This window comes from Microcebus murinus, chromosome 20 (assembly GCF_040939455.1).
Source record: "Microcebus murinus isolate Inina chromosome 20, M.murinus_Inina_mat1.0, whole genome shotgun sequence".
Classification (NCBI taxonomy): Eukaryota; Metazoa; Chordata; class Mammalia; order Primates; family Cheirogaleidae; genus Microcebus; species Microcebus murinus.
In genome coordinates this window covers 36,891,318-36,916,877 of record NC_134123.1, presented here as the reverse complement: position 1 = coordinate 36,916,877, position 25,560 = coordinate 36,891,318, and the positions used below count along the sequence as shown (strand labels likewise).

General features: G+C 56.3%; 1 protein-coding gene across 1 annotated transcript in view; it reads right to left on the bottom strand.

The window, feature by feature from the left end:
• The window catches only part of COPG1 (coat protein complex I subunit gamma 1), a 40,759-nt gene extending 20,375 nt beyond the window's left edge, over positions 1 to 20,384 (bottom strand). Inside the window, exons 1-12 of the mRNA XM_075995926.1 lie at positions 20,204 to 20,384; positions 17,674 to 17,726; positions 14,597 to 14,677; positions 13,095 to 13,166; positions 11,771 to 11,850; positions 10,920 to 10,995; positions 9,561 to 9,653; positions 8,829 to 8,915; positions 7,356 to 7,513; positions 6,207 to 6,340; positions 3,625 to 3,692; positions 82 to 270 (exon numbers count right to left, since the gene is read on the bottom strand). Coding sequence (XP_075852041.1) covers positions 82 to 270; positions 3,625 to 3,692; positions 6,207 to 6,340; positions 7,356 to 7,513; positions 8,829 to 8,915; positions 9,561 to 9,653; positions 10,920 to 10,995; positions 11,771 to 11,850; positions 13,095 to 13,166; positions 14,597 to 14,677; positions 17,674 to 17,726; positions 20,204 to 20,240 — 1,128 coding nt within the window. The 5' untranslated portion in view covers positions 20,241 to 20,384. The remainder of the gene's footprint in view (positions 1 to 81; positions 271 to 3,624; positions 3,693 to 6,206; positions 6,341 to 7,355; positions 7,514 to 8,828; positions 8,916 to 9,560; positions 9,654 to 10,919; positions 10,996 to 11,770; positions 11,851 to 13,094; positions 13,167 to 14,596; positions 14,678 to 17,673; positions 17,727 to 20,203) is intronic.
• Positions 20,385 to 25,560: the final 5,176 nt, after the last annotated feature.

Here is a 25,560-nt window from a genome sequence, read left to right as displayed (position 1 = left end):
CCTGGCGGAGGCAGCAGGCCTCATTCACCCTGGGTGGAGGCTGTGGGCCTCCCTCCCTCCCCCCGGCGGAGGCCCGGGCACCTTGAACTCGTCGGAGATCTCGGACATGAAGGAGGAGATCTGCTTCATGAGCCGGTCCACGCTGGCCTCGCTGCCCGTCTTGAGCAGCGTGGTGATGGCCAGCGTGGCGATGCTGCGGTTCCCGTCCGTCACCAGGTTCTCCAGGTCCAGGTTGCAGGCCGTCACCGCCGACGGGTGCTTCATGGCCACCTGCCCGCCGGGGACAGAGGGGGCCGGCCGGGGTGACTCGGGGGACACAGGCAGGGCCGGGGTGACCCGGGGGGACACAGAGGCAGGGACGGGGAGGGCCAGGGTGACTCGGGGGGACACAGGCAGGGCCGGGGAGGGCCGGGGTGACGGGGGGGGGGGGGACACAGGCAGGGACGGGGAGGGCCGGGGTGACGGGGGGGGGGGACACAGGCAGGGACGGGGAGGGCCGGGGTGACGGGGGGGGACACAGGCAGGGACGGGGAGGGCCAGGGTGACGGGGGGGGGGGACACAGGCAGGGACGGGGAGGGCCGGGGTGACGGGGGGGGACACAGGCAGGGACGGGGAGGGCCGGGGTGACGGGGGGGGGGGGACACAGGCAGGGACGGGGAGGGCCGGGGTGACGGGGGGGGGGACACAGGCAGGGACGGGGAGGGCCGGGGTGACCCGGGAGGGACACAGGCAGGGACGGGGAGGGCCGGGGTGACCCGGGGGGGGGACACAGGCAGGGCCGGGGAGGGCCGGGGTGACCCGGGGGGACACAGGCAGGGACGGGGAGGGCCGGGGTGACCCGGGAGGGACACAGGCAGGGACTGGGAGGGCCGGGGTGACCCGGGAGGGACACAGGCAGGGATGGGGAGGGCCGGGGTGACCCGGGGGGGACACAGGCTGGGACGGGGAGGGCCGGGGTGACCCGGGGGGGGGACACAGGCAGGGCCGGGGAGGGCCGGGGTGACCCGGGGGGACACAGGCAGGGACGGGGAGGGCCGGGGTGACCCGGGAGGGACACAGGCAGGGACTGGGAGGGCCGGGGTGACCCGGGAGGGACACAGGCAGGGATGGGGAGGGCCGGGGTGACCCGGGGGGACACAGGCAGGGCCGGGGAGGGCCGGGGTGACCCGGGGGGGGGACACAGGCAGGGACGGGAGGGCCGGGGTGACCCGGGGGGACACAGGCAGGGACGGGGAGGGCCGGGGTGACCCGGGGGACACAGGCAGGGACGGGGAGGGCCGGGGTGACCCGGGAGGGACACAGGCAGGGACTGGGAGGGCCGGGGTGACCCGGGAGGGACACAGGCAGGGATGGGGAGGGCCGGGGTGACCAGGGGGGACACAGGCAGGGCCGGGGAGGGCCGGGGTGACCCGGGGGGGGGACACAGGCAGGGACGGGAGGGCCGGGGTGACCCGGGAGGGACACAGGCAGGGACTGGGAGGGCCGGGGTGACCCGGGAGGGACACAGGCAGGGATGGGGAGGGCCGGGGTGACCAGGGGGGACACAGGCAGGGCCGGGGAGGGCCGGGGTGACCCGGGGGGGGGACACAGGCAGGGACGGGAGGGCCGGGGTGACCCGGGGGGACACAGGCAGGGACGGGGAGGACCGGGGTGACTCGGGGCGGACACAGGCAGGGACGGGGAGGGCAGTGGTGACCCGGGGGGACACAGGCAGGGACGGGGAGGGCCGGGGTGACCCGGGGGGGGACACAGGCAGGGACGGGGAGGGCCGGGGTGACCCGGGGGGGGACACAGGCAGGGACGGGGAGGGCCGGGGTGACCCGGGGGGACACAGGCAGGGACGGGGAGGGCCGGGGTGACCCGGGGGGGGACACAGGCAGGGACGGGGAGGGCCGGGGTGACCCGGGGGGGGACACAGGCAGGGACAGGGAGGGCCGGGGTGACCGGGGGGGGAACACAGGCAGGGACGGGGAGGGCCGGGGTGACCGGGGGGGGAACACAGGCAGGGACGGGGAGGGCCGGGGTGACCCGGGGGGGGGACACAGGCAGGGACAGGGAGGGCCGGGGTGACGGGGGGGGGACACAGGCAGGGACGGGGAGGGCCGGGGTGACGGGGGGGGGGGACACAGGCAGGGACGGGGAGGGCCGGGGTGACCCGGGGGGGGACACAGGCAGGGACAGGGAGGGCCGGGGTGACCGGGGGGGGAACACAGGCAGGGACGGGGAGGGCCGGGGTGACCGGGGGGGGAACACAGGCAGGGACGGGGAGGGCCGGGGTGACCCGGGGGGGGGACACAGGCAGGGACAGGGAGGGCCGGGGTGACGGGGGGGGGACACAGGCAGGGACGGGGAGGGCCGGGGTGACGGGGGGGGGGGACACAGGCAGGGACGGGGAGGGTCGGGGTGACGGGGGGGGGGGACACAGGCAGGGACGGGGAGGGCCGGGGTGACCCAGGGGGACACAGGCAGGGACGGGGAGGGCCTGGGTGACCCGGGAGGGGACACAGGCAGGGACGGGGAGGGCCGGGGTGACCGGGGGGGGGACACAGGCAGGGACGGGGAGGGCCGGGGTGACGGGGGGGGGGGACACAGGCAGGGACGGGGAGGGCCGGGGTGACGGGGGGGACACAGGCAGGGCCGGGGAGGGCCGGGGTGACCCTGGGGGACACAGGCAGGGCCGGGGAGGGCCGGGGTGACGGGGGGGGGGGGGGACACAGGCAGGGACGGGGAAAGCCGGGGTGACGGGGGGGGGGGGGGGACACAGGCAGGGACGGGGAGGGCCGGCCTCCAGTCTGGAGCTAACTTTTTTTTCTTTTTTTTTTTTTTTGGGAGCCTCAGCCTCGCTCTCGGCAGCCTGGGCTCGGGCGATCCTCCCGCCTCGGCCTCCCTCCCGAGTAGCTGGGACGACAGGCATGCGCTACCACGCCCGGCTCATTTTCTCTATATATTTTTAGTTGTCCAGCTCATTTCTTTTCACTTTTTAGTAGAGACGGGGGCCTCGCTCTTGCTCAGGCTGGTTTCGAACTCCTGACCTCGAGTGAGCCTCCTGCCTCGGCCTCCACCCGAGTAGCTGGGACTACAGGCACGCGCCACCACGCCCGGCTCACTTTTTTAATATATATTTTAAATTGTCCAGCTCATTTCTTTCTATTTTTAGTAGAGACATAGGGTCTCGTTCTTGCTCAGGCTGGTTTCGAACTCCTGGCCTCATAGCTATCCTCCCTCCTCGGCCTCCACCCGAGTAGCTGGGACTATAAGCATGTGCCACCACACCCGGCTATTCCTTTCCATATATATATATTTTCAGTTTTGCAGGTCTTTTCTATTATTTTTACTAGAGTGGGGGGTCTCGCTCTTGCTCAGAGGCCGGCCTCCCACTCCTGGCCTCGATCTCGATCCTCCGGCCTCGGCCTCCCAGAGCGCTTGCCCCCGGGATGAGGCAGGCGTGACAGACCCGCCACCCTTGGGGCAAGACCGTCTCACCGCCCAGAGGAAAAGCGACCGCCACCGGGTCTACGTTTTCCAGGCTACGGGAGCCCGGCGGGACTCAAGCCCCAGCCTCCTCGGGGACCTGCCTAGAGGCCGGCCTCCCTGCCCAACCTCCCCCAGCGCTGAGCTCTCACCTTGTTGAGGGTGCGGACGGCCGCGTAGCGCAGGGCGGCCTTCGGGGAGCTGCAGAAGAGCTGGAGCACTGTAGGGGGGGGAGACGGGAGCCGCATGCCGGGCCGCCCCGGCCACCGGGAGGCCGGGGGACGGCCAGGGCCCGTTTTTTTTGTTTTTTTTTTTGTCCCCCGTCCCCGCTGGCCTCGGCCCCGGGCGGCCGCGGTTGGGTTCCCGCGGGTGAGGACAGCTGGTCTGTCTCCTGGACCTACGGGACAGCCATGAGGCCGCGTCCCGTACCGCTTCCCTTCCTTGCCCTGGCTGCCGGGGAGCTCAGAGCTGAATTCTGCATTTGAACGGGGGCAACATCCACGCTGCTTTCCGTACAACTTGGCATTTGCTCTCCGTTACTTTTTTTTGTTTTCCTTTACTTTTTTTCCCTCTCTCTCTGTTTAGTTTTCAGTTTACCTCCTATTTCAAACTCAATTATTCTCTGAAATTTTTTTTCATTAATTTTTCCTTTCTTTTTTTTATTTCTATCTGCTTTTTTTTTTTTTTAGTTTTTAGTTTTAAACTTTACCTCCTGTTTCAAACTCGATTATTCTCTGATTTTTTTTCATTAATTTTTCTTCTCTTTTTTTATTTCTATCTGCTTTTTTTTCTATAGTTTTTAGTTTTCACTTTACCTCCTATTTCAAACTCAAATACTCTCCGATACTATTTTAAGATTTATTTTTCATTTCATTTCTATTTTTTTTCCAGTTTTTTGTTTTAACTTTATTGCCTATTTCAACCTCAATTACTCTGATATTTCTTTAATTTTTATTTTCTTTTTATTTTTCTGTTCTTTTTTTTTCTTTAGTTTTTAGTTTTCACTTTACCTCCTATTTCAAACTCGATTATTCTCCGATACTATTTTAAGATTTATTTTTCATTTCATTTCTATTTTTTTCCAGTTCTTTGTTTTAACTTTATTGCCTATTTCAAACTCAATTACTCTGATATTTTTTTAATTTTTATTTTCTTTTTATTTTTCTCTTCTTTTTTTTTTCTTTAGTTTTTAACTTTACCTCCTACGTCAAACTCAATTACTCTCCGATACTTTTTTAGAATTTAGTGTTTATTTATTTATTTTTTTAGAGACAAAGTCTCACTTTGTTGCCCAGGGTAGACAGTGCCGTGGCGTCAGCCTCGCTCACAGCAGCCTCCGACTCCTGGCGTCTAGCGATCCTCCCGCCTCGGCCTCCCTCCCGAGTAGCTGGGACTACAGGCGTGCGCCTCCACGCCCGGCTCGTTTTTTTTCTATATATTTTTAGTTGTCCAGCTCATTTCTTTCTTATTTTTTTTCAGTGCAGATGGGGTCTCGCTCTTGCTCAGGCTGGTTTTGAACCCCTGGCCTCAAGCGAGCCTCCCACCTCGGCCTCCCTCCTGAGTAGCTGGGACTACAGGCATGCGCCACCACGCCCGGCTCACTTTTTCTATATATATATTAGTTGGTCAATTAATTTCCTTCTATTTATAGTAGAGACGGGGCCTCGCTCTTGCTCAGGCTGGTTTTGAACTCCTGACCTCCGAGCGATCCTCCCGCCTCGGCCTCCCACAGAGCTAGGATAACAGGCGTGAGCCTCCTTGCCTGGTCCTCACTTTACTTCCTAATTTGAAACTCGATAATTCTCTGATTTTTTTTTTTTCATTTATTTTTCTTTGCCTTTTTCTTTCTTTTTTAATTTTCTTAGTTTTTAGTTTTAACTTTATCTCCTATTTCAAACTCAATAACTCTCTGATATTTCTTTTACAATTTATTATTTGCTTTGGTTTGTTTTTTTGAGACAGAGTCTCACTTTGTTGCCTTGGGTAGAGTGAGTGCCGAGGCGTCAGCCTCGCTCACAGCAGCCTCCAACTCCTGGCCTCAACCGATCCTCCTGCCTCAGCCTCCCTCCCGAGTAGCTGGGACTACAGGCATGCGCCTCCACGCCCGGCTCGTTTTTTTTTTTATATGTATATTTTTTAGTTCTCTGGCTAATTTCTTTCTATTTATTTATTAGAGACGAAGTCTCGCTCTTGCTCATGCTGGCCTCCAATTCCTGACCTCAAGCTATCCTCCTGTCTGGGCCTCCCTCCCGAGTAGCTGGGACTACAGGCGTGCGCCACCACGCCCGGCTCGTTTTTTTCCCTATATATTTTTTCGTCGTCCGGCTCATTTCTTTCTAATTTTTGTAGCAGACACAGGCTCTCGCTCTTGCTCGGGCTGGCCTCCAACTCCCGGCCTCGACTGAGCGATCCTCCCTTCCCGGCCTCCCAGAGTGCTGGCATGACAGGGGCGCCCCCAAAACACTAGCTAACTCTTTATCTTTAGCAGAGACGGGGTCTCGCTCTTGCTCGGGGCTGGCCTCCAAGTCCCGGCCTCGACTGAGCGATCCTCCCTCCTGGGCCTCCCAGGGTGCCGGCCTTACAGGCGTGAGCCTCCGCGCCGGGCCCTGACTCCTTCTGCTAACGGTGGGACCGCCGGGTACGGAAGGGGGGAGTTCTCTTGCTCCCCTGCAGCCCCTCCCCGGGTCCCGGGCGGGCACGAAGGCGGCCGGGGCCGGGGTGGGGGGACACGGACCTGACACGGCGGGGGCCAGCTCCTTGGCGCTGCAGCCGGGCAGGTTGACGATGGCGGAGGCGGCCTCGTACACCACCATCTCGTGCTTGCTGCGCAGGCAGCTCTCGACGAAGTCGAACAGCGGGCTGTCCTGGCTGCGGGAGGGACCAGGCGACAAGAAGGTCAGGGCGCGGCGGCGGCCTCTCGCCCGTCAGCCCAGCGCTCTGGGAGGAGGCCGAGGCGGGAGGCTCGCTCGAGGTCAGGAGTTGGAGGCCGGCCTGAGCAAGAGCGAGACCCCGTCTCTACTAAAAAAGATAGAAAGAAATCAATTGGCCAACTAAAAATATACAGAAAAAACATGCCGGGCGTGGAGGCGCATGCCTGTAGTCCCAGCTACTCGGGAGGGAGGCCGAGGCAGGAGGATCGCTTAAGCCCAGGAGTTGGAGGCTGCTGTGAGCGAGGCTGACGCCAAGGCACTCACTTTAGCCCAGGCAACAAAGGGAGACCCTTTCTCAAAAAAAAGAAAAAAAAAGAAAGAAAGAAATTAATTGGCCTACTAAAAACATAAAAATGTTAAAAAATAGTAATAATTGACCGGGCGCGGAGGCTCACGCCTGTCATCCCAGCACTCTGGGAGGCCGAGGAGGGAGGATCGCTCCAGGTCAGGAGTTCTAAACCAGCCTGAGCAAGAGGGAGACCCCGTCTCTACTAAAAATAGAAAGAAATTAATTGGCCAACTGATATATATAGAAAAAAAACGAGCCGGGCGTGGAGGCGCACGCCTGGAGTCCCGGCTACTCGGGAGGGAGGCCAAGGCAGGAGGATGGCTCGAGGTCAGGAGTTTGAAACCAGCCTGAGCAAGAGCGAGACCCCGTCTCTAGCAAAAAAAATAGAAAGAAATCAATTGGCCAACTAAAAATATAAAAAGATAAACGAGCCGGGCGTGGAGGCGCATGCCTGTCGTCCCAGCCACTCGGGAGGGAGGCCGAGGCGGGAGGCTCGCTGGAGGCCGGGAGTCGGAGGCCGCTGTGAGCGAGGCTGACGCCACGGCGCTCACTCCGGCCCGGGCGACAGAGCCAGACTCTGCCTCAACGAAAAAGAAGTTTAGGACGACCCGGGCGCGGCAGGGGGACCGAGGACGGCCGGGGGGTGGCACGGGGGACCCCTCACCTCCTGTCCTCCTCCTCCAGCTGCTTGCTGGCCACCCGGATCATCATGCAGTAGGCGAACGGGGACTTGAGCCCGTGGCGCGTGAACTTGCTGATCATCTTGCTCACCGCCAGCCGGTCGTTCCTGCGCACGTGGTACAGCAGGCCCAGCGCGTGGTACTGCGGCGACGGGGAAACGGGGTTAGAGAGTTAACGGGCCGGGCAGGGAGGCTCACCCCTGTCATCCCGGCACTCTGGGAGGAGGCCGAGGCGGGAGGCTCGCTCGAGGTCAGGAGTCGGATGCCAGCCTGAGCAAGAGCGAGACCCCGTCTCTACTTTAAAAAAAAAAAAAAAAACAAAGAAATGAGCTGGACAACTAAAAATTATATATAGAAAAAACGAGCCGGGCGTGGAGGCGCACGCCTGTAGTCCCAGCTACTCGGGAGGGAGGCTGAGGCAGGAGGCTCGCTCGAGGCCAGGAGTTGGAGGCCAGCCTGAGCAAGAGCGAGACCCCGTCTCTACTGAGAATAGAAAGAAATTAATTGGCCAACTAATATAAGAAGAAAATAGTAGCCGGGCGTGGTGGCTCTCGCCTGTAATTGTAGCACTCTGGGAGGCCGAGGCCGGAGGATTGCTGGAGGTCAGGAGGTCGAGGTCAGCCTGAGCAAGAGCGAGACCCCGTCTCTACTCAAAAATTAGAAAGAAATTTATTGGCCAACTAATATATAAAGAAAATAGTAGCCGGGCGTGGCGGCGCATGCCTGTAGTCCCAGCTCCTCGGGAGGGAGGCTGAGGCGGGAGGCTCGCTGGAGGCCAGGAGTTGGAGGCTGCTGTGAGCGAGGCTGACGCCACGGTACTCACTCTAGCCCAGGCGACAGAGTGAGACTCTGTCTCCAAAAAAAAAAAGAAAAGAAAAAACAATAGAGGCCAAGATAGGAGGACTGCTGGAGGTCAGGAGTTAGAGGCCAGCCTGAGCAAGAAAGAGCGAGACCCCGTCTCTACTCCAAAAATAGAAAGAAATGAGCTGGACAACGAAAAATATAGGAAAAAAAAAAAAAAAAAAAGAGCCGGGCGTGGTGGCGCACGCCTGTAGTCCCAGCTACTTTGGGGGAGGGAGGCCGAAATGGGAGGACCACTCGAGGCCAGGAGTCTGAAACCAGGCTCAGCAAGAGCGAGACCCCGTCTCTACTAAAAAAAAAACAGAAAGAAATTAATCGGCCAACTAATATGTATAGAAAAAACGAGCCGGGCGTGGTGGCGCATGCCTGTGGTCCCAGCTACTCGGGAGGGAGGCCGAGGCGGGAGGCTCGCTGGAGGCCAGGAGTCGGAGGCTGCTGTGAGCGAGGCTGACGCCACGGCGCTCACTCCGGCCCGGGCGACAGAGCCAGACCCTGTCTCCCGCGACCCCCAGGGTTGGTGGCGCGTGCCCGGTCCCGCCGGCTGAGGCTGTCACACCCGTGGGTCTGGTCAAGGTCACCTTCTGCCCCGGTCTCACCTGGACCATGACGTTGTCACTGGAGGCCGCCTCCTGGGCCTCGTTCACCCAGCGCTTGACCACGTCGAAGCTGCCCCTGAGCAGGTGCTGGGGACAACGGGGCGGGGTCAGGGGGGCCAACAGGGAGGGGTCCCCTCCCTGTCGCCTGGAGCCCGGGCCTCACTGCCCAGCCTCTGTGTGGCCCTCCGGGACCCCAGCCAGACTCGGGGACCCCCGCCTGCGCCCGCTCGCCCCCCCATCGTGACTGAGGATTATTTTCCCAGGTCTGAAGTCCAACAATCTCAGGCCGGGCGCGGAGGCTCACGCCCGCCTGTCACCCCGGCAGTCTGGGAGGCCGAGGAGGGAGGATCGCTCGAGGTCGGGAGGTGGAGGCCAGCCTGAGCAAGAGCGAGACCCCGTCTCTACTACAAAAAATAGAAAAAAGTTAATTGGCCGACTAAAAACATATAGAAAAAAAAAAAAATGAGCCGGGCGTGGAGGCGCATGCCTGTCGTCCCAGCTACTCGGGAGGGAGGCCGAGGCGGGAGGATCGCTCGAGGTTGGGAGGTGGAGGCCAGCCTGAGCAAGAGCGAGCCCCCGTCTCTACCAAAAAAAAAAAAATGGAAAGAAATGAGCTGGACAAATAAAAATGTATAGAAAAAAAAAAAAAACTTTCTCTTCCCTACCCCCCCCCCCGTACTAGAAAGTGGGTTCGCTCTTTCCGTGCCCCACCGCCCCCCGGAGGCCACTCACCAGGGAGGAGACCAGGGCGGAGCTGGACACGCTGGGCACCTTGTCCACGATGGCCTGCTTCATGTAGCGCTCGATGGCCTGCAGCATCGTGCTCTGCGGGGACAGGCGGAGGGGAGGGGACCCCCGACCGGTCCAGCCTCCGTGATGGACTGTACACGGGGAGCCCCCCAACACCCACCCCCAAGACAGCCAAAGGACGATGGGCCCAGAGCCTCCGGTGGGAGAGGAGGCCAGGAGTAGAGGCCGGGAGAAAGGTCCGGGAGTAGAGGCCGGGAGTAGAGTCCGGGAGTAGAGGCCGAGAGAAGAGGCCAGGAGTAGAGTTTGGGAGAAGAGACTGGGAGAGGAGGCCAGGAGAGGAGTCCGGGAGAAGGGGCCGGGAGTAGGGGCCGCGAGTGGGGGCCGGGAGAAGAGGCCGGGAGAAGAGGCTGGGAGTAGAGGCCAGGAAAAGAGGCCGGGAGAAAGGTCCGGAAGTAGAGGCCGGGAGAAGAGGCCGAGAAAAGAGGCCGGGAGAAAGGTCAGGGAGTAGAAGCCGAGAGTATAGGCTGGGAAAAGGGGCCGGGAGAAGAGGCCAGGAGAGGAGGCCGGGAGAAGAGGCTGGGAGAATAGGCTCAGAGAAGAGACCAAGAGTAGAGGCTGGGAGAACAGGCCGGGTTTAGAGGCTGGGAGTACAGGCCGGGAGAAGAGGCTCGGAGAAGAGGCTGGGAAAAGAGGCCGGGAGTAGAGGCCAGGAAAAGAGGCTGGGAGAACAGGCGGGAGTAGAGGCTGGGAGTACAAGCCAGAAGAAGAGTCCAGGAGAAGAGGCTGAGAGAAGAGGCTGGGAGAAGAGGCCGGGAGTAGAGGCCAGGAGAAGAGGTCGGGAGTAGAGGCCAGGAGAAGAGTCTGGGAGAAGAGGCCGAGAAAAGAGGCCGGGAGAAAGGTCAGGGAGTAGAAACCGAGAGTATAGGCCGGGAAAAGGGGCCGGGAGAAGAGGCTGGGAGAAGAGTCCAGGAGAAGAGGCCGGGAGAAGAGGCCAGGAGAGGAGGCCGGGAGAAGAGGCAGGGAAAAGAGGCCGGGAGAAGAGGCTGGGAGAATAGGCTCAGAGAAGAGACCAAGAGTAGAGGCTGGGAGAACAGGCCGGGTTTAGAGGCTGGGAGTACAGGCCGGGAGAAGAGGCTCGGAGAAGAGGCTGGGAAAAGAGGCCGGGAGTAGAGGCCAGGAAAAGAGGCTGGGAGAACAGGCGGGAGTAGAGGCTGGGAGTACAAGCCAGAAGAAGAGTCCAGGAGAAGAGGCTGAGAGAAGAGGCTGGGAGAAGAGGCCGGGAGTAGAGGCCAGAAGAGGCCGGGCGTAGAGGCCGGGCGTAGAGGCCGGGCGGGCACTCACGTCGGTGATCTGGCAGAGCGCGCGGACGGCCGGGCCTCGGTAGTTGTCCTCCTTCCCGGTCATGTCCTTGGTCAGGCTGCGGGAGGGGGCGGGGGCGGGGCAGGAGGCGCGGTCACCACGGAGACCGGTCCCCCTGCCGGCCTCCAGCCTCGCCCGGATCCCAGCGACGGCCTCCAGCCTCCCCGCCCGCCCGCCCCGAGCCCCGCGCACGAAAACGGGAAGCCAGAGCTTCCTCCGGCCTCCAAAGCTAAAACCGACGGGAAACGCACGCTGCCGATTTTCCGGCCAAAGCTGAGGCCGGGCGCCGAGGCTCACGCCTGTCATCCCAGCACTCAGGGAGGAGGCCGAGGAGGGAGGATCGCTCGAGGCCAGGAGGTCGAGGCCAGCCTGAGCAAGAGCGAGACCCCGTCTCTACTATAAATAGAAAGAGGCCGGGCACGGTGGAGGCCCACGCCTGTTGTCCCAGCTACTCTGGGAGGAGGCCGAGGCAGGAGGATCGCTCGAGGCCAGGAGGTGGAGGCCAGCCTGAGCAAGAGCGAGACCCCGTCTCTACTATAAATACAAAGAAATTAACTGGCCAACTAATATATATAGAAAAAACGAGCCGGGCGTGGTGGCGCATGCCTGTAGTCCCAGCTACTCGGGAGGGAGGCCGAGGCGGGAGGCTCGCTGGAGGCCAGGAGTCGGAGGCGCTCACTCCAGCCCGGGGCGACAGAGCGAGACTCTGACTCAAAAAAAAAAAAAAAAGGCCGCCGGGGACAGAGGAGCCGCCGCGCGGCAGGCGGGGGGAGGGAGAGCCGGCCTCTGCCCGTGGAGGCCGAGAGGGGAGGCGCCCCCGGCTGGGGACTCGCCTGCTGGTGACGATGATGACGTCCTCGGCGATGCAGGACATCTCCTTGATGGTCAGGTAGCACATGCGGCGCAGGGTGGGCTGCGGGGAGAGCAGGGGGGGAGGAGGGCCACGTGAGTCACCGCGGAGCGCGGGGACACGCAGAAGTGACAGGCTCGGCCCCGCAACACAGCGAGACTCTGCCAAGGAAAGGAAAAAGGAAAAAGGAAAGGAAAGGAAAGGAAAAAGGAAAGGAAAAAGGAAAAAGGAAAGGAAAAAGGAAAAAGGAAAGGAAAGGAAAGGAAAAAGGAAAAAGGAAAGGAAAAAGGAAAGGAAAAAGGAAAAAGGAAAGGAAAGGAAAGGAAAGGAAAAAGGAAAAAGGAAAGGAAAAAGGAAAAAGGAAAGGAAAGGAAAGGCAAGGAAAAGGAAAAGGATACGAAAAGAAGAAAAAAAAAAGGAGAGGAAAACCCCCCTCAGCCCCACCTCAGTAGGAAGGCCAGAGTTAAGAAAAAAATCTCTAAAATTGGCCGGGCGCGGAGGCTCGCGCCAGTCATCCCAGCACTCAGGGAGGCCGAGGCGGGAGGATCGCTCGAGGTCAGCAGTTCGAGGCCAGCCTGAGCAAGAGCGAGACCCCGTCTCTACTTAAAAAAATAGAAAGAAAACTGGCCAACTAATATATATATAGAAAAAAAAAAAAAAAACGAGCCGGGCATGGTGGTGCGTGCCTGTAGTCCCAGCTACTCGGGAGGGAGGCTGAGGCGGGAGGATCGCTTGAGGTCAGGAGGTTGAGGCTGCTGTGAGCGAGGCTGACGCCACGGCACTCACTCTAGCCCAGGCAACAAAGTGAGACTCTGTCTCGAAAAAAAAAAAAACAAAAAAACAACCTCTAATCTTGGCCGGGCGCGGAGGCTCACGCCTGTCATCCCAGCACTCTGGGAGGAGGCCGAGGAGGGAGGCTCGCTCGAGGCCAGGAGTTCGAGACCAGCCTGAGCAAGAGCGAGACCCCGTCTCTACTTAAAAAAATAGAAAGAAAATTAATTGGTCAACTAATATATATATAGAAAAAAAAAAAAACGAGCCGGGCGTGGAGGCGCACGCCTGTAGTCCCAGCTACTTGGGAGGGAGGCTGAGGCGGGAGGATCGCTTCAGGCTGCTGTGAGCGAGGCTGACGCCACGGCGCTCACTCCAGCCCGGGCGACAGAGCGAGACTCTGCCTCAAAAAATCCCCTGTAATCTAAACACAGGCAGCCAGGCCGGCGGGTCGGGGGGAGGCTGGCCTCCCTTGTTCCCGCCCAGGTCCAAGTCACGGCTGTCACCCCCCAGGGAGGCCGGGACGGGGCACTCACGTCGTTGGACTGGAAGAGCTTGGTCATGGCGAAGAAGGCCTCGGTGGCTTCCGTGGTTCCCAGGTGCTCCCCCTGCGGGTCACCAAGAAAGAAGTCAGAGGGCCGGGCGCGGAGGCCCACGCCTGGAGTCCCAGCTACTCTGGGAGGAGGCCGAGGCGGGAGGCTCGCTCGAGGCCAGCCTGAGCAAGAGCGAGACCCCGATCTCTACTATAAATAGAAAGAAAATTAATTGGCCAACTAAAAATATATAGAGAACAAAAAAACGAGCCGGGCGTGGTGGCGCACGCCTGTAGTCCCAGCTACTCGGGAGGGAGGCTGAGGCAGGAGGCTCGCTGGAGGCCAGGAGTCGGAGGCTGCAGTGAGCGAGGCTGATACCACCACGGCACTCTAGCCCTAGCGACAGAGCGAGACTCTGTCTCAAAAAAAGGGGAAAAAAAAAAAAACCAAAAAACAGAAAAAAAACCAAAGAAGTCTCAGGCTGGGCGTGGTAACTCACACCTATGATCCTAGCACTCTGGAAGGCCGAGGCAGGAGGATCGCTCGAGGCCAGGAGTTGGAGGCCAGCCTGAGCAAAAGCGAGACCCCGTCTCTAGTGAGAAAAAAAAAAAAAAAGAAAGAAATGAGCTGAACAACTAAAAAAAATATATAGAAAAAATGAGCCGGGCGTAGTGGCGCACGCCTGGAGTCCCAGCTACTCGGGAGGGAGGCTGAGGCAGGAGGATCGCTCAAGCTCAGGAGTTCGAGGCCAGCCTGAGCAAGAGCGAGACCCCCGTCTCTGCTAAGACTAAAAAGAAATTAATTGATAAACTAAAAACACATATACAAAAAACGAGCCGGGCGTGGTGACTCATGCCCGTCGTTCCAGCTACTCGGGAGGGAGGCCGAGGCGGGAGGATCGCTCGAGGCCAGGAGTTCGAGACCAGCCTGAGAGCAACAGCGAGACCCCATCTCCACTAAAAAAAAAAAAAAAAGTAATAATAACAAAATAAAACGTGGCCGGGCGTGGTGGCGCACGCCTGTCGTCCCAGCTACTCCGGAGGAGGCTGAGGCTGGAGGATCATTTTGGGTCAGGAGTTCGAGGCCAGCCTCAGCAAGAGCGAGACCCCCGTCTCCACCAAAAAATAAAGAAATGAGCTGGACGACTAAAAATATATAGAAAAAAAAAAACGAGCCGGGCGTGGTGGCGCGTGCCTGTATAGTCCCAGCTACTCGGGAGGGAGGCCGAGGCGGGAGGCTCGCTGGAGGCCGGGAGTCGGAGGCCGCCGTGAGCGAGGCTGACGCCACGGCGCTCACTCCAGCCCGGGCGACAGAGCGAGACTCTTGTCTCAAACAAACAAACAAACAAAAAAAAAACAAAAAACAAAAACAAAAACAACAAAAAAAAAACCAACAAAGTCTGAGGACCCCTGCCTGCCTAACGACCTAAAAGCGATCCCAACTTTTCCGACCCCCGGGGGAACCTCGTGACGACCTCTGCCCTCCCTGGCCTCTGACCCCGGCACCTGGTTGATGAGGTACAGGATCTTGGTGAGGATGTGGGCGCATTTCCGAGGGTTGATGGGAGTCTCGTTGAACACCCGGGCCTGAGGAGAGACAACCGAGGGTTTTGTCGCCTTTCCGGCCGGGAGCGTCGTCCCTGCGGTCTACACCCGCGCGCCAGGTCTGAGAAACACCCGGAGTTGGAAGACACGCTTCCCCGCGAGTTCATTTTTCGGGGGGGGGGGAGTCTTGTTTTCCTCCGCTCTGCAAGGAACAGGCCTTTGAACCTCGCCTAAATACCGGGTCTCCCCCAAAAATAAGCCCCAGCAAGAGCAGGTGAGGTGGCGCATGCCTGTCGCCCCAAGCACTCTGGGAGGCCGAGGAGGGAGGATCGCTCAATCGAGGTCGGGAGTTCGAAACCGGCCTGAGCGAGAGCCAGACCCTGTCTCTACCAAAGAACAGAAAGAAATAAATTGGATAAACAAAAATATACATAGAGAGAGAAAACGAGCCGGGCGCGGTGGCGCGTGCCTGTAGTCCCGGATACTCGGGAGGGAGGCCGGGGCGGGAGGATCGCTCGAGGTCAGGAGCTCGAGGCCAGCCTGAGCAAGAGCGAGACCCCCATCTCTACAAAAAAATAGAAAGAAATGAGCTGGAAAACTAAAAAATATATATATAAAAAAATGAGCCGGGCGTGGTGGCGCACGCCTGTATACTCCCAGCTACTAGGGAGGGAGGCTGAGGCAGGAGGATCGCTCGAGGTCAGGAGTTGGGAGGCCAGCCTGAGCAAGAGTGAGACCCCCGTCTCTACAAAAAAACAGAAAGAAATGAGCTGGAAGACTAAAATATATATATATAAAAAAAACGAGCCGGGCGTGGTGGCGCGTGCCTGTAGTCCCAGCTACTCGGGAGGGAGGCCGAGGCGGGAGGCTCGCGCTTGAGCCCAGGAGTCGGAGGCCGCTGTGGGCGAGGCCGACGCCACCACGGCACTCTCGCTCCAGCCCGGGCGACGACAGAGTGACAGTCCGTTCCAAAAAAAAAAAAAAACAAAAACAAAAACAAAACCAGCCCCTCAGCGGGGACCTCTGAGCATCCCCGCGGGTCAAAGCCCGACCCCCGGAAACCAGCCCTGGCGACAGTCGCCATGGCTACGCAGGGCAAAGCCTGCAGGGCAACCAGTCGTGCCCGTCACAGAGGGGCCGGGACACACCACGACAGTCAGGCCTTCCCATCCGCCCCAGTGTGAGAGTCCTGGGGGTGGGGAGGGAGGTAGCTGGGGGGGGAAGGTCGGTTCTAGAAGGTTCTAAAGGGGAAACAGGCCGGGCGTGTTGGCTCACGCTTGTAATCCTAGCACTCTGGGAGGCCAGAGGCGGGCGGATTGGTCAAGGTCAGGAGTTCAAAACCAGCCTCAGCGAGACCCCGTCTCTACTATAAAAATAGAAAGAAATTAATTGGCCAACTAATATATATATACATAAAAAATTAGCCGGGCATGGTGGCGCATGCCTGTAGTCCCAGCTACTCGGGAGGCTGAGGCAGGAGGATCGCTTGAGCCCAGGAGTCTGAGGTTGCTGTGAGCTAGGCTGACGCCACGGCACTCACTCTAGCCTGGGCAAGAAAGCGAGACTCTGTCTCAAAAAAATAAATAAATAAATAAAATAAAGGGGAAACAGAGTCGCGAGACTGCTGCTAGGGACGGGGGATCCGGGGTCCAGAGAAGCCGGGAGGGACGTTCCAGTAAGTAGACGGCTTCCCTGTGTTCGAATCCCTGGAGACGGTTGGACCGTGCTTATAAAAAAATAAAAATTAAAAAAAATGACTGGTCCCCTGAAAATCAGCCCTACCGGGGTGTCTTCTCGGGGGAAAATAAATAGAAGGCCCCCGTCTGGTTTTCCAGGGAGACGCGGAACCATGCTCGGTCCGAGAAATCCCGGGGTACATAAATACACCTGCCTACGGAACGAGCTCATTTTCAGGAGGAGTTGTTTTTTTCTTTTTTGTTTTTCTTTACTTTGCAATTAATAAACCCTGGAATCTCCCAGAAATATCAGCCGGGGATGTGCTGATTCCCTAAAAATAAAGTTTTCCGGCCCCGCCAGGAAACGGTTTCCCCCTCCCGCCTCCGTGGCTCCTTCAACCAGCACTTCCCAGGTGTCACCGTTGCGGCTGCACCCGTGTCGAACGCTTATTTATTTTTTTTTTCTCTGCTTGTTTTTGTTTGTTTTTTTCTACATAAATATCCTTTTTTTTTTTTTTAGGTCTGGCCCGGCGACTCACGCCTGCAACCCTAGCACTCCGGGAGGCCGTGGCGGGAGGATCGCTCGAGGTCGGGAGTTGGAGGCCGGCCTGAGCAAGAGCCAGACCCCGTCTCTACTAAAAAAAAAAAAAAAAAATAGAAATAAATTAATTGACCAATGAACATATACGTATATGTAGAAAGAGAGAGCCGGGCGCGGTGGCTCGCGCCTGTAGTCCCAGCTACTCTGGGAGGCCGAGGCGGGAGGATCGCTCAAGGTCAGGGGTTCGAGGCCAGCCTGAGCAAGAGCGAGACCCTGTCTCTGCTATAAATAGGAAGAAATTAATTGCCCAACGAATATATATATATATATATATACAAAAAAACGAGCCGGGCGTGGTGGCGCATGCCTGTAGTCCCAGCTACTACTCAAGAGGGAGGCCGAGGCAGGAGGCTCGCTTGAGGCCAGGGGCTGGAGGCTGCTGTGAGCGAGGCTGACGCCACGGCACTCACTCCAGCTCGGGGCGACAGAGCCAGACTGCCTCAAAAAAAAAAAAAATTTCCTTTTTTTGTTGTTATCATTTTTTTTCTTTCTTTTTTTCTTTATATTTTTTGTTTCCTCCAATCTTTTCTTCTTTTTTTTTTGTTTCCTCCAATCTTTTCTTCTTTTTTTTTTTTTTGTTTCCTCCAATCTTTTCTTCTTTTTCTTTTTTTTTGTTTCCTCCAATCTTTTCTTCTTTTTTTTTTTTTTGTGTTTCCTCCAATCTTTTCTTCTGTTTTTTTTTTTTTTGTTTCTGTGGCGACGCTGACAGCTGACGTGCTGAACGTTTCTGATGGGGACGGAGGGGCCGGAACGACACTCACCTCCTGCAGCACCGCGCTCTTCTCCAGGTGCTGGAACGGGTTGGACCCGGCGCCTGCAGGCGAGGACAAAGGAGAAGACAGACTGCGAGTGAGAATCTCAAAACTCTCCAAGACGGGCCAGGCGTGACGGAGGCTCACGCCTGTCATCCCAGCGCTCTGGGAGGAGGCCGAGGAGGGAGGATTGCTCGAGGTCAGGAGGTCGAGGCCAGCCTGAGCAAGAGCGAGACCCCATCTCTACTATAAATACAAAGAAATTAATTGACCAACTAATATATATAGAATTAGCTGAGTATGGTCGCGCATGCCTGTGGTCCCAGCTACTCGGGAGGGAGGCCGAGGCAGGAGGATCGCTTGAGGCCAGGCGTTGGAGGCCGCTGTGAGCGAGGCTGACGCCACGGCACTCACTCTAGCCTGGGCAACAAAGCGAGACATACTCTCAAAAAAAAAAAAAAAAAAGATATTCATTGGCCAGATAAAAATATATGGAATAAATGAGGCAGGCGCGGAGGCTCACGCCTGTCATCCCAGCACTCTGGGAGGCCGAGGCGGGAGGATCGTTCGAGTCAGGAGGTCGAGGCCAGCCTGAGCAAGAGCCAGACCTCGTCTCTCTTCTAAATAGAAAGAAATGAGCTGTGCATCTAAAAATATATAGAAAAAGTTAGCCGGGCATGGTGTGGCTCACGCCTGTCATCCCAGCACTCTGGGAGGCCGAGGCGGGAGGATCGCTCGAGGTCAGGAGTTCAAGACCAGCCTGAGGAAGAACAAGACCCTTTTTCTACTAAAAAACAAAACAAAAAATACACAGAAATGAGCTGGACAACTAAAAATATAAATGTAAAAAGAAAAAAATTAGCCCTGCGGAGGCTCACGCCTGTCATCCCGGCACTCTGGGAGGCCGCGGTGGGAGGATCGCTCGAGGTCGCCAGTTCGAGGCCAGCCTGAGCAAGAGCGAGACCCCGTCTCTACTAAAAAAAGTGAAAGAAATGAGCAGGACAACAGAAAATTTACATAGAAAAAATCAGCCGGGCGTGAAGGCGCATACCTGTAGTCCCAGCTACTCGAGAGGGAGGCCGAGGCAGGAGGCTCACTCGAGGTCAGGAGTTCGAGACCACCCTGAGCAAGAGCGAGACCCCTTGTCTACCAAAAAAAAAAAAAAAAAAAAATAGAAAAAATTGAGCTGGCCAACTAAAATCACAAATGTTGAAAAAATTAGCCATGTTCCCCGGGGGTGGCTCACACCTGCAGTCCCAGCTACTCGGGAGGGAGGCCGAGGCAGGAGGATCGCTCGAGGTCAGGACTTCGAGACCAGCCTGAGCAAGAGCGAGAACCCGTTGCTACTAAAAAAAAAAAAAAAAAAATAGAAAGAAACGAGCTGGACAACTGAAAATTTATATAGAAAAAAAGAGCCGGGCGTGGTGTCTCACACCTGCCGTCCCAGAACTCTGGGAGGCCGAGGCGGGAGGCTCGCTGGAGGTCAGGAGGTCAAGACCAGCCTGAGCAAGAGCGAGACCCCGTCTCTGCTAAAAACAATACAAAGAAATCAGCTGGACAACTAAAAATACATAGGTAAAATTAGCCGGGCGCGGAGGCTCACGCCTGCAGTCCCAGAACTCTGGGAGGCCGAGGTGGGAGGATCGCTCGAGGTCACTTTGAGGCCAGTCTGAGCAAGAGCCAGACCCCACTGCTAAAAAAAAAAAATGGAAAGAAATGAGCTGGAAACTAAAAATACATAGAAAAAAACGAGCCGGGCGTGGTGGCGCATGCCTGTCGTCCCAGCTCCTCGGGAGGGAGGCCGAGGCAGGAGGCTCGCTGGAGGTCAGGAGTTCGAAACCAGCCTGAGCTAGAACGAGACCCCCGTCTCTACTAAAAAAAAAATAGAAGGAAATTAATTACCCAACTAAAAATATATAGAAAAACGAGCCGGGCGTGGAGGCGCATGCCTGTAGTCCCAGCTCCTCGGGAGGGAGGCCGAGGCAGGAGGCTCGGTCGAGGTCAGCAGTTCGAAACCAGCCTGAGCAAGAGCGAGACCCCGTCTCTACTAAAAAATAAAATAGAAGGAAATTAATTGAACAACTAAAAATGAATATAGAAAAAACGAGCCGGGCGTGGAGGCGCGTGCCTGTCGTCCCAGCTGCTCGGGAGGGAGGCCGAGGCGGGAGGCTCGCTTGATTGAGGCCAGGAGTTGGAGGCTGCCGTGAGCGAGGCTGACACCCCAGCCCGGGCGACAGAGCGGGACTCGGTCTCAGAAAAAAGACCCCGAGGAACCCGGGAGGACCCACCCCAGGCCGCCATGCCCCGACAGCTGGGGAAACTGAGGCCCAGGGAGGGGCGTGGCCACCCTGCCAAGGTCACCCAGAGAGAGAACCGCCCTCTCAGCGGACCCGCGGCGGGGACAGCGGACCTTTGACCCTCACCGGCCGCGGACCCCGGCGTCAGGAAGGCCTCGACCCCGGGGGGGAAACTGAGGCAGGACCCCTTTTATCCTGCGGTGCGGCCTCCCCCGCTACGCCCCCGGCCCCGGCGCCCTCACCTGACTCCTCGTCCTTCTTGTCGAACTTCTTCAACATGGTGGCGGCGGCGGGGACAGGGGCGCGACGCGACACCGCAACGTCCGACAGTCGCGGCTCCGAGCAGCGGGTCCCGCAGCGGTTTCCGCACAAGCCGCCACTTCCGGGCTGCCGCCGGGCCACGTCGCCCCTGCGCTCTGCGCACGCGCGAAGCGCGCAGCGCGCCTGCGCGGAGTACGCCGTGGGCTCTGTGCGCATGCGCAGCCGGCGTAGGTGCTCAGTACGCATGCGCGCACTGCGGGCAGCTCTTAGTGCGCATGCGCGTTCTGCGTGGACGGCTTTCTGCGCCTGCGCACACTTCAAAAGGTTCTCTGAGCCCCTAGGTACACCGCAAAGAGCGCTCAGTGCGCCTGCGCACACTACAAGGAGTGCTTCCTGCGCGTACTGCCCTGAGGGCTTTTGTGCGCATGCGTACACTGCGAAGAGTGTGCTACGAGTCCCTGCGCACACTGGGAAGAGCACTCCGATCCCCTGTCCACATGGCAAAGAGCTCTCCGAGCCCATGGGGACACTGCGAAGAGCGCTCCGAGCCCCTGCCCACTCGGCAAACAGCTCTGCGAGCCCCCTGCGTACACTGCAAAGGGCGCTCAGTGCGCCTGCGCACACTGCGGGGAGCTTTTAGTGCGCATGCGTCCACTACGCCGACCGGGTTCTGCGCATGCGCACATGGCGAAGACTGTTCCGAGGCCCTGCGTACGCTGCAAAGGGCGCTCAGTGCGCCTGCGCACACTGCGCAGAGCTGTTAGTGCGGCTAAACGCGGTTGGCGGACCGGCCACTGCGCCTGCTCACACTGCGTGGATCGCTCAGGGTGTCTTCCCGCACTGCGAAGAGCGCTTAGTGCGCCTGCGCACACAGTGAGGCGCGCTCAGGGTGCCTACGCGCAATGCAAAATGGACGCTGAGAGCGCTTGCGCTGCCTACAAAGAGGCTCAATACGCATGCGCGTACCGCGGGGGACTTGTAGTGCGCATGCGCGTAACTCAGGGACCGCCTACTGCGCCTGCGCAAACTGCCTAGGGCGCACCGAGGCCCTGCCCACACTGCAGGGAGCCTTCAGTGCGCCCGCGCACACTGCGAAGTGCTTTTTAAGTGCGCATGCGCGCGAAGCGACCGGTCACCGCGCATGCGCACATCTCCTGGCCCGCTCAGAGTGCCTGCCCGCCCGGCGAATAGCTCTCAGTGCGCTTGCGCAGACTGCCAGGGGGGGGGGGGGGAAAAAAGCCTTCAGTGCGCCTGCGCACATCCGGGCTACCTCAGCAGCGCACATTGTTAACCCCTTCACCGCTGGAGCCCGACAGGTGTCGGCGGGCCTATGGAAGTCTGGGGGGGTCAGACCCGCACCCCAACCCTCGTCACGTGCATTCACAGTTCCTTTCCCCTCCTTGATTTACCCCCCCGGCTCCCACCGCTGTCCGCCCAAGGCTATTTTTTTTTTTTTAGTATTTTGCTTTAATCGTCTTTTTATTCGTTGTAGCGGGTGTCGTGGGCGCGTAGTAGGTGCTCAGCTAAATCCCTGTTGAGCGAACTGAGAAGTGAGAGGGCGCGGGGGCTCCTCTAGCCCGTTACCTGCCCACACGCTGTCGTCGGGAGAATAAGATCGAGGAATTAACGGGATGTGGCTCGAAAGATCGTTATTTTATCATATCGCCTTATATTATCGTATCGCCTTATATTATCGTATCGCCTTATATTATCGTATCGCCTTATATTATCGTGGCAGTTGCTCAGTAAAATTCCCGTTGAACGAATTGGTAATAAGAGCATTCAGTTGCTCCTCTAATTCGTTATCTGCCCACGCCTTATTTGTTGACAAAGAGGATCGAGGAATTAATGAGATGTGGCTCAAAAGATTGTTATTTTATCGTGTCGCCGTATATTACCATAGTAGTTGCTCAGTTAAATTCCGGTTGAGCGAATTGGCAATGAGAGCATTCAGTTGCTCCTCTAATTCGTTATCTTCCCACGCCTTATTTGTTGAGAAAGAGGATCGAGGAATTAACGAGATGTGGCTCGAAAGATCGTTATTTTATGGTATCGCCTTATATTATCGTATCGCCTTATATTATCGTAGCAGTTGCTCAGTTAAATTCCCGTTGAACGAATTGGTAATACGAGCATTCAGTTGCTCTTCTAATTCGTTATCTTCCCACGCCCTATTTGTTGAGAAAGAGGATCGAGGAATTAATGAGATGTGGCTCGAAAGATCGTTATTTTATGGTATCGCCTTATATCGTATCGCCTTATATTATCGTATCGCCTTATATTATCGTAGCAGTTGCTCAGTAAAATTCCCGTGAACAAATTGATAATGAGATCAGTCAGTTCCTCTTCTAATTCGTTATCTTCCCACGCCTTATTTGTTGAGAAAGAGGATCGAGGAATTAATGAGATGTGGCTCGAAAGATCGTTATTTTATGGTATCGCCTTATATTATCGTATCGCCTTATATTATCGAATCGCCTTATATTACCGTAGCAGTTGCTCAGTTAAATTCCCGTTGAACGAATTGGCAATAAGAGCATTCAGTTGCTCCTCTAATTCGTTATCTTCCCACGCCTTATTTGTTGAGAAAGAGGATCGAGGAATTAATGAGATGTGGCTTGAAAGATTGTTATTTTATCGTATTGCCCTATATTACCATAGGTAGTTGCTCAGTTAAACTCCTGTTGAGCGAATTGAAAATTGAAGAGAGTGCAGGTGCTCTTCTAGTTCGTGTCTGCCCACATAGTATCGTTGGGAAAATACGATTGAGGAATTAATGAGATGTGGCTCACAAGATCATTATTTTATGGTATCGCCTTATATTATCGTGGTAGTTGCTCAGTTAAATTCCCGTTGAAGAAATTGATAATGAGATCATTCAATTCCTCTTCTAATTCGTTATCTTCCCACGCCCTATTTGTTGAGAAAGAGGATTGAGGAATTAATGAGATGTGGCTCAAAAGATCGTTATTTTATGGTATCGCCTTATATTATCGTAGTAGTTGCCCAGTTAAATTCCCGTTGAACGAATTGCTAATAAGAGCATTCAGTTGCTCCTCTAATTCGTTATTTTCCCACGCCTTATTTGTTGAGAAATAGGATCGAAGAACTAATGAGATGTGGCTCTAAAGATTGTTATTTTGTCGTATCGCCTTATGTTTCGATAGTAGTTGCTCAGTTAAATACCTGTTGAACAAATTGATAATGAGACCATGCAGTTGCCCTTCTAGTTCGTATCTGCCCACACAGTATAGTTGGGAAAATACGATCGAGGAATTAATGAGATGTGGCTCGATATTTTATCGCATTGCCCTATCTTACCGTAGTAGTTGCTCAGTTAAATTCCTGTTGAACAAATTGATAATAAGAGCATGCAGTCAGGGCGCGGTGGCTCACGCCTGTCATCCCAGCACTCTGGGAGGCCGAGGCGGGAGGCTCGCTCTATCGAGCTCAGGAGTTGGAGGCCAGCCAGAGCAAGAGGAGACCACGTCTCCACTAAAAATAGAAAGAAATGAGCAGGCCAACTAAAAATATAGAGAAAAAATGAGCCGGGCGTAGTGGCGCATGCCTGTAGTCCCAGCTACTGGGGAGGGAGGCTGAGGCAGGAGGCTCGCTCGAGGCCAGGAGCTGGAGGCTGCTGTGAGCGAGGCCGACGTCACGGCACTCTAGTCCGGGGGACAGAGCGAGACTGTCTCCAAAAAAATAAATATCAGGCCGGGCGCGGTGGCTCACGCCTGTAATCCTAGCTCTCTGGGAGGCCGAGGCTGGCGGATTGCTCGAGGTCAGGAGTTCGAAACCAGCCTGAGCAAGAGCGAGACCCCGTCTCTACTATAAATAGAAAGAAACTAATTGGCCAACTGATATATATATATAAAAAATTAGCCGGGCATGGTGGTGCATGCCTGTAGTCCCAACTACTCGGGAGGCTGAGACAGAAGGATCGCTCGAGCCCAGGAGTTTGAGGTTGCTGTGAGCTAGGCTGACGCCACGGCACTCACACTAGCCTGGACAACAAAGCGAGACTCTGTCTCAAAAAAAAAAATAAAAAAAAAAAAAATAAATAAATAAATATCAGACATTGTCTTAAAAATAAAGAAAGAAAGAAAAAAAAAAGGAAAAAAGTTTTTAAAAAACTAATAATAAATAAATAAATAGGGTATTTCTTATGGCTTGGGAGGCAATATGCAAACTTTGTATAACAGGCAAGATGTTAAAAAAAAAAAAATTAGGGTGTCGGCCGGGCGCGGAGGCTCACGCCTGTGATCCTAGCACTCTGGGAGGCCGAGGCGGGAGGATCGCTCGAGGTCAAGAGTTCGAAACCAGCCTGAGCAAGAGCGAGACCCCGTCTCTATTAAAAATATAGAAAGAAATTAATTGGCCAACTAATAAATATAGAAAAAACGAGCCGGGCGTGGAGGCGCATGCCTGTAGTCCCAGCTACTCGGGAGGGAGGCCGAGGCAGGAGGATCAGTGGAGGCCAGGAGGTGGAGGCTGCTGTGAGCGAGGCTGACGCCACGGCACTCACTCTAGCCCGGGCAACGAAGTGAGACTCTTTCTAAAAAAAAAAAAAAAAAAAAAAAAAAAAAAAAAAAAAAAAAATATCATGACCTAATGACCTCCCGAAAAGAAAAAAAATAATAATAAATAAAAATAATAATAATAAATAAATAAATAGGATATTTCTTATGACTTGGGAAGCAATACGCAAACTTTGTATAACAAGCAAGATGTTAAAAAAAAAATAGGGTGTGATATTCCTTAACCCAAATTTTAAAAAAAGTAAAAAATAATAATAATCAAAAAACAGGGTGTAAGTGTTCCTCATTAACGTGATTTTCATGGTCAAAAACGAAAAAAATACACTGGAGGTTTGAATTGTTCTGTTAAGATGATGATATACAAATTTGGCCGCGCGCGGAGGCTCACGCCTGTCATCCCAGCACTCTGGGAGGCCGAGGAGGGAGGCTCGCTCGAGGTCAGTAGTTGGAGGCCAGAAAGAACAAGAGCGAGACCCCGTGTCTCTACTAAAAATAGAAAGAAATTTCTGGAAAAGTAAAAATATATAGGATAAAACATTAGTCTGGGCACGGTGGCTCACGCCTGTCATCCCAGCACTCTCGGAGGCCGAGGAGGGAGGCTCGCTCTATCGAGGTCAAGAGTTGGAGGCCAGAAAGAGCAAGAGCGAGACCCCGTCTCTACTAAAAAAAAATAGAAAGAAATGAGCTGGATAAGTAAAAATATACAGGAAAAAACATTAGTCTGAGCGCGGTGGCTCACGCCTGTCATCCCAGCACTCTGGGAGGCCGAGGAGGGAGGATCGCTCTATCGAGGTCAGGAG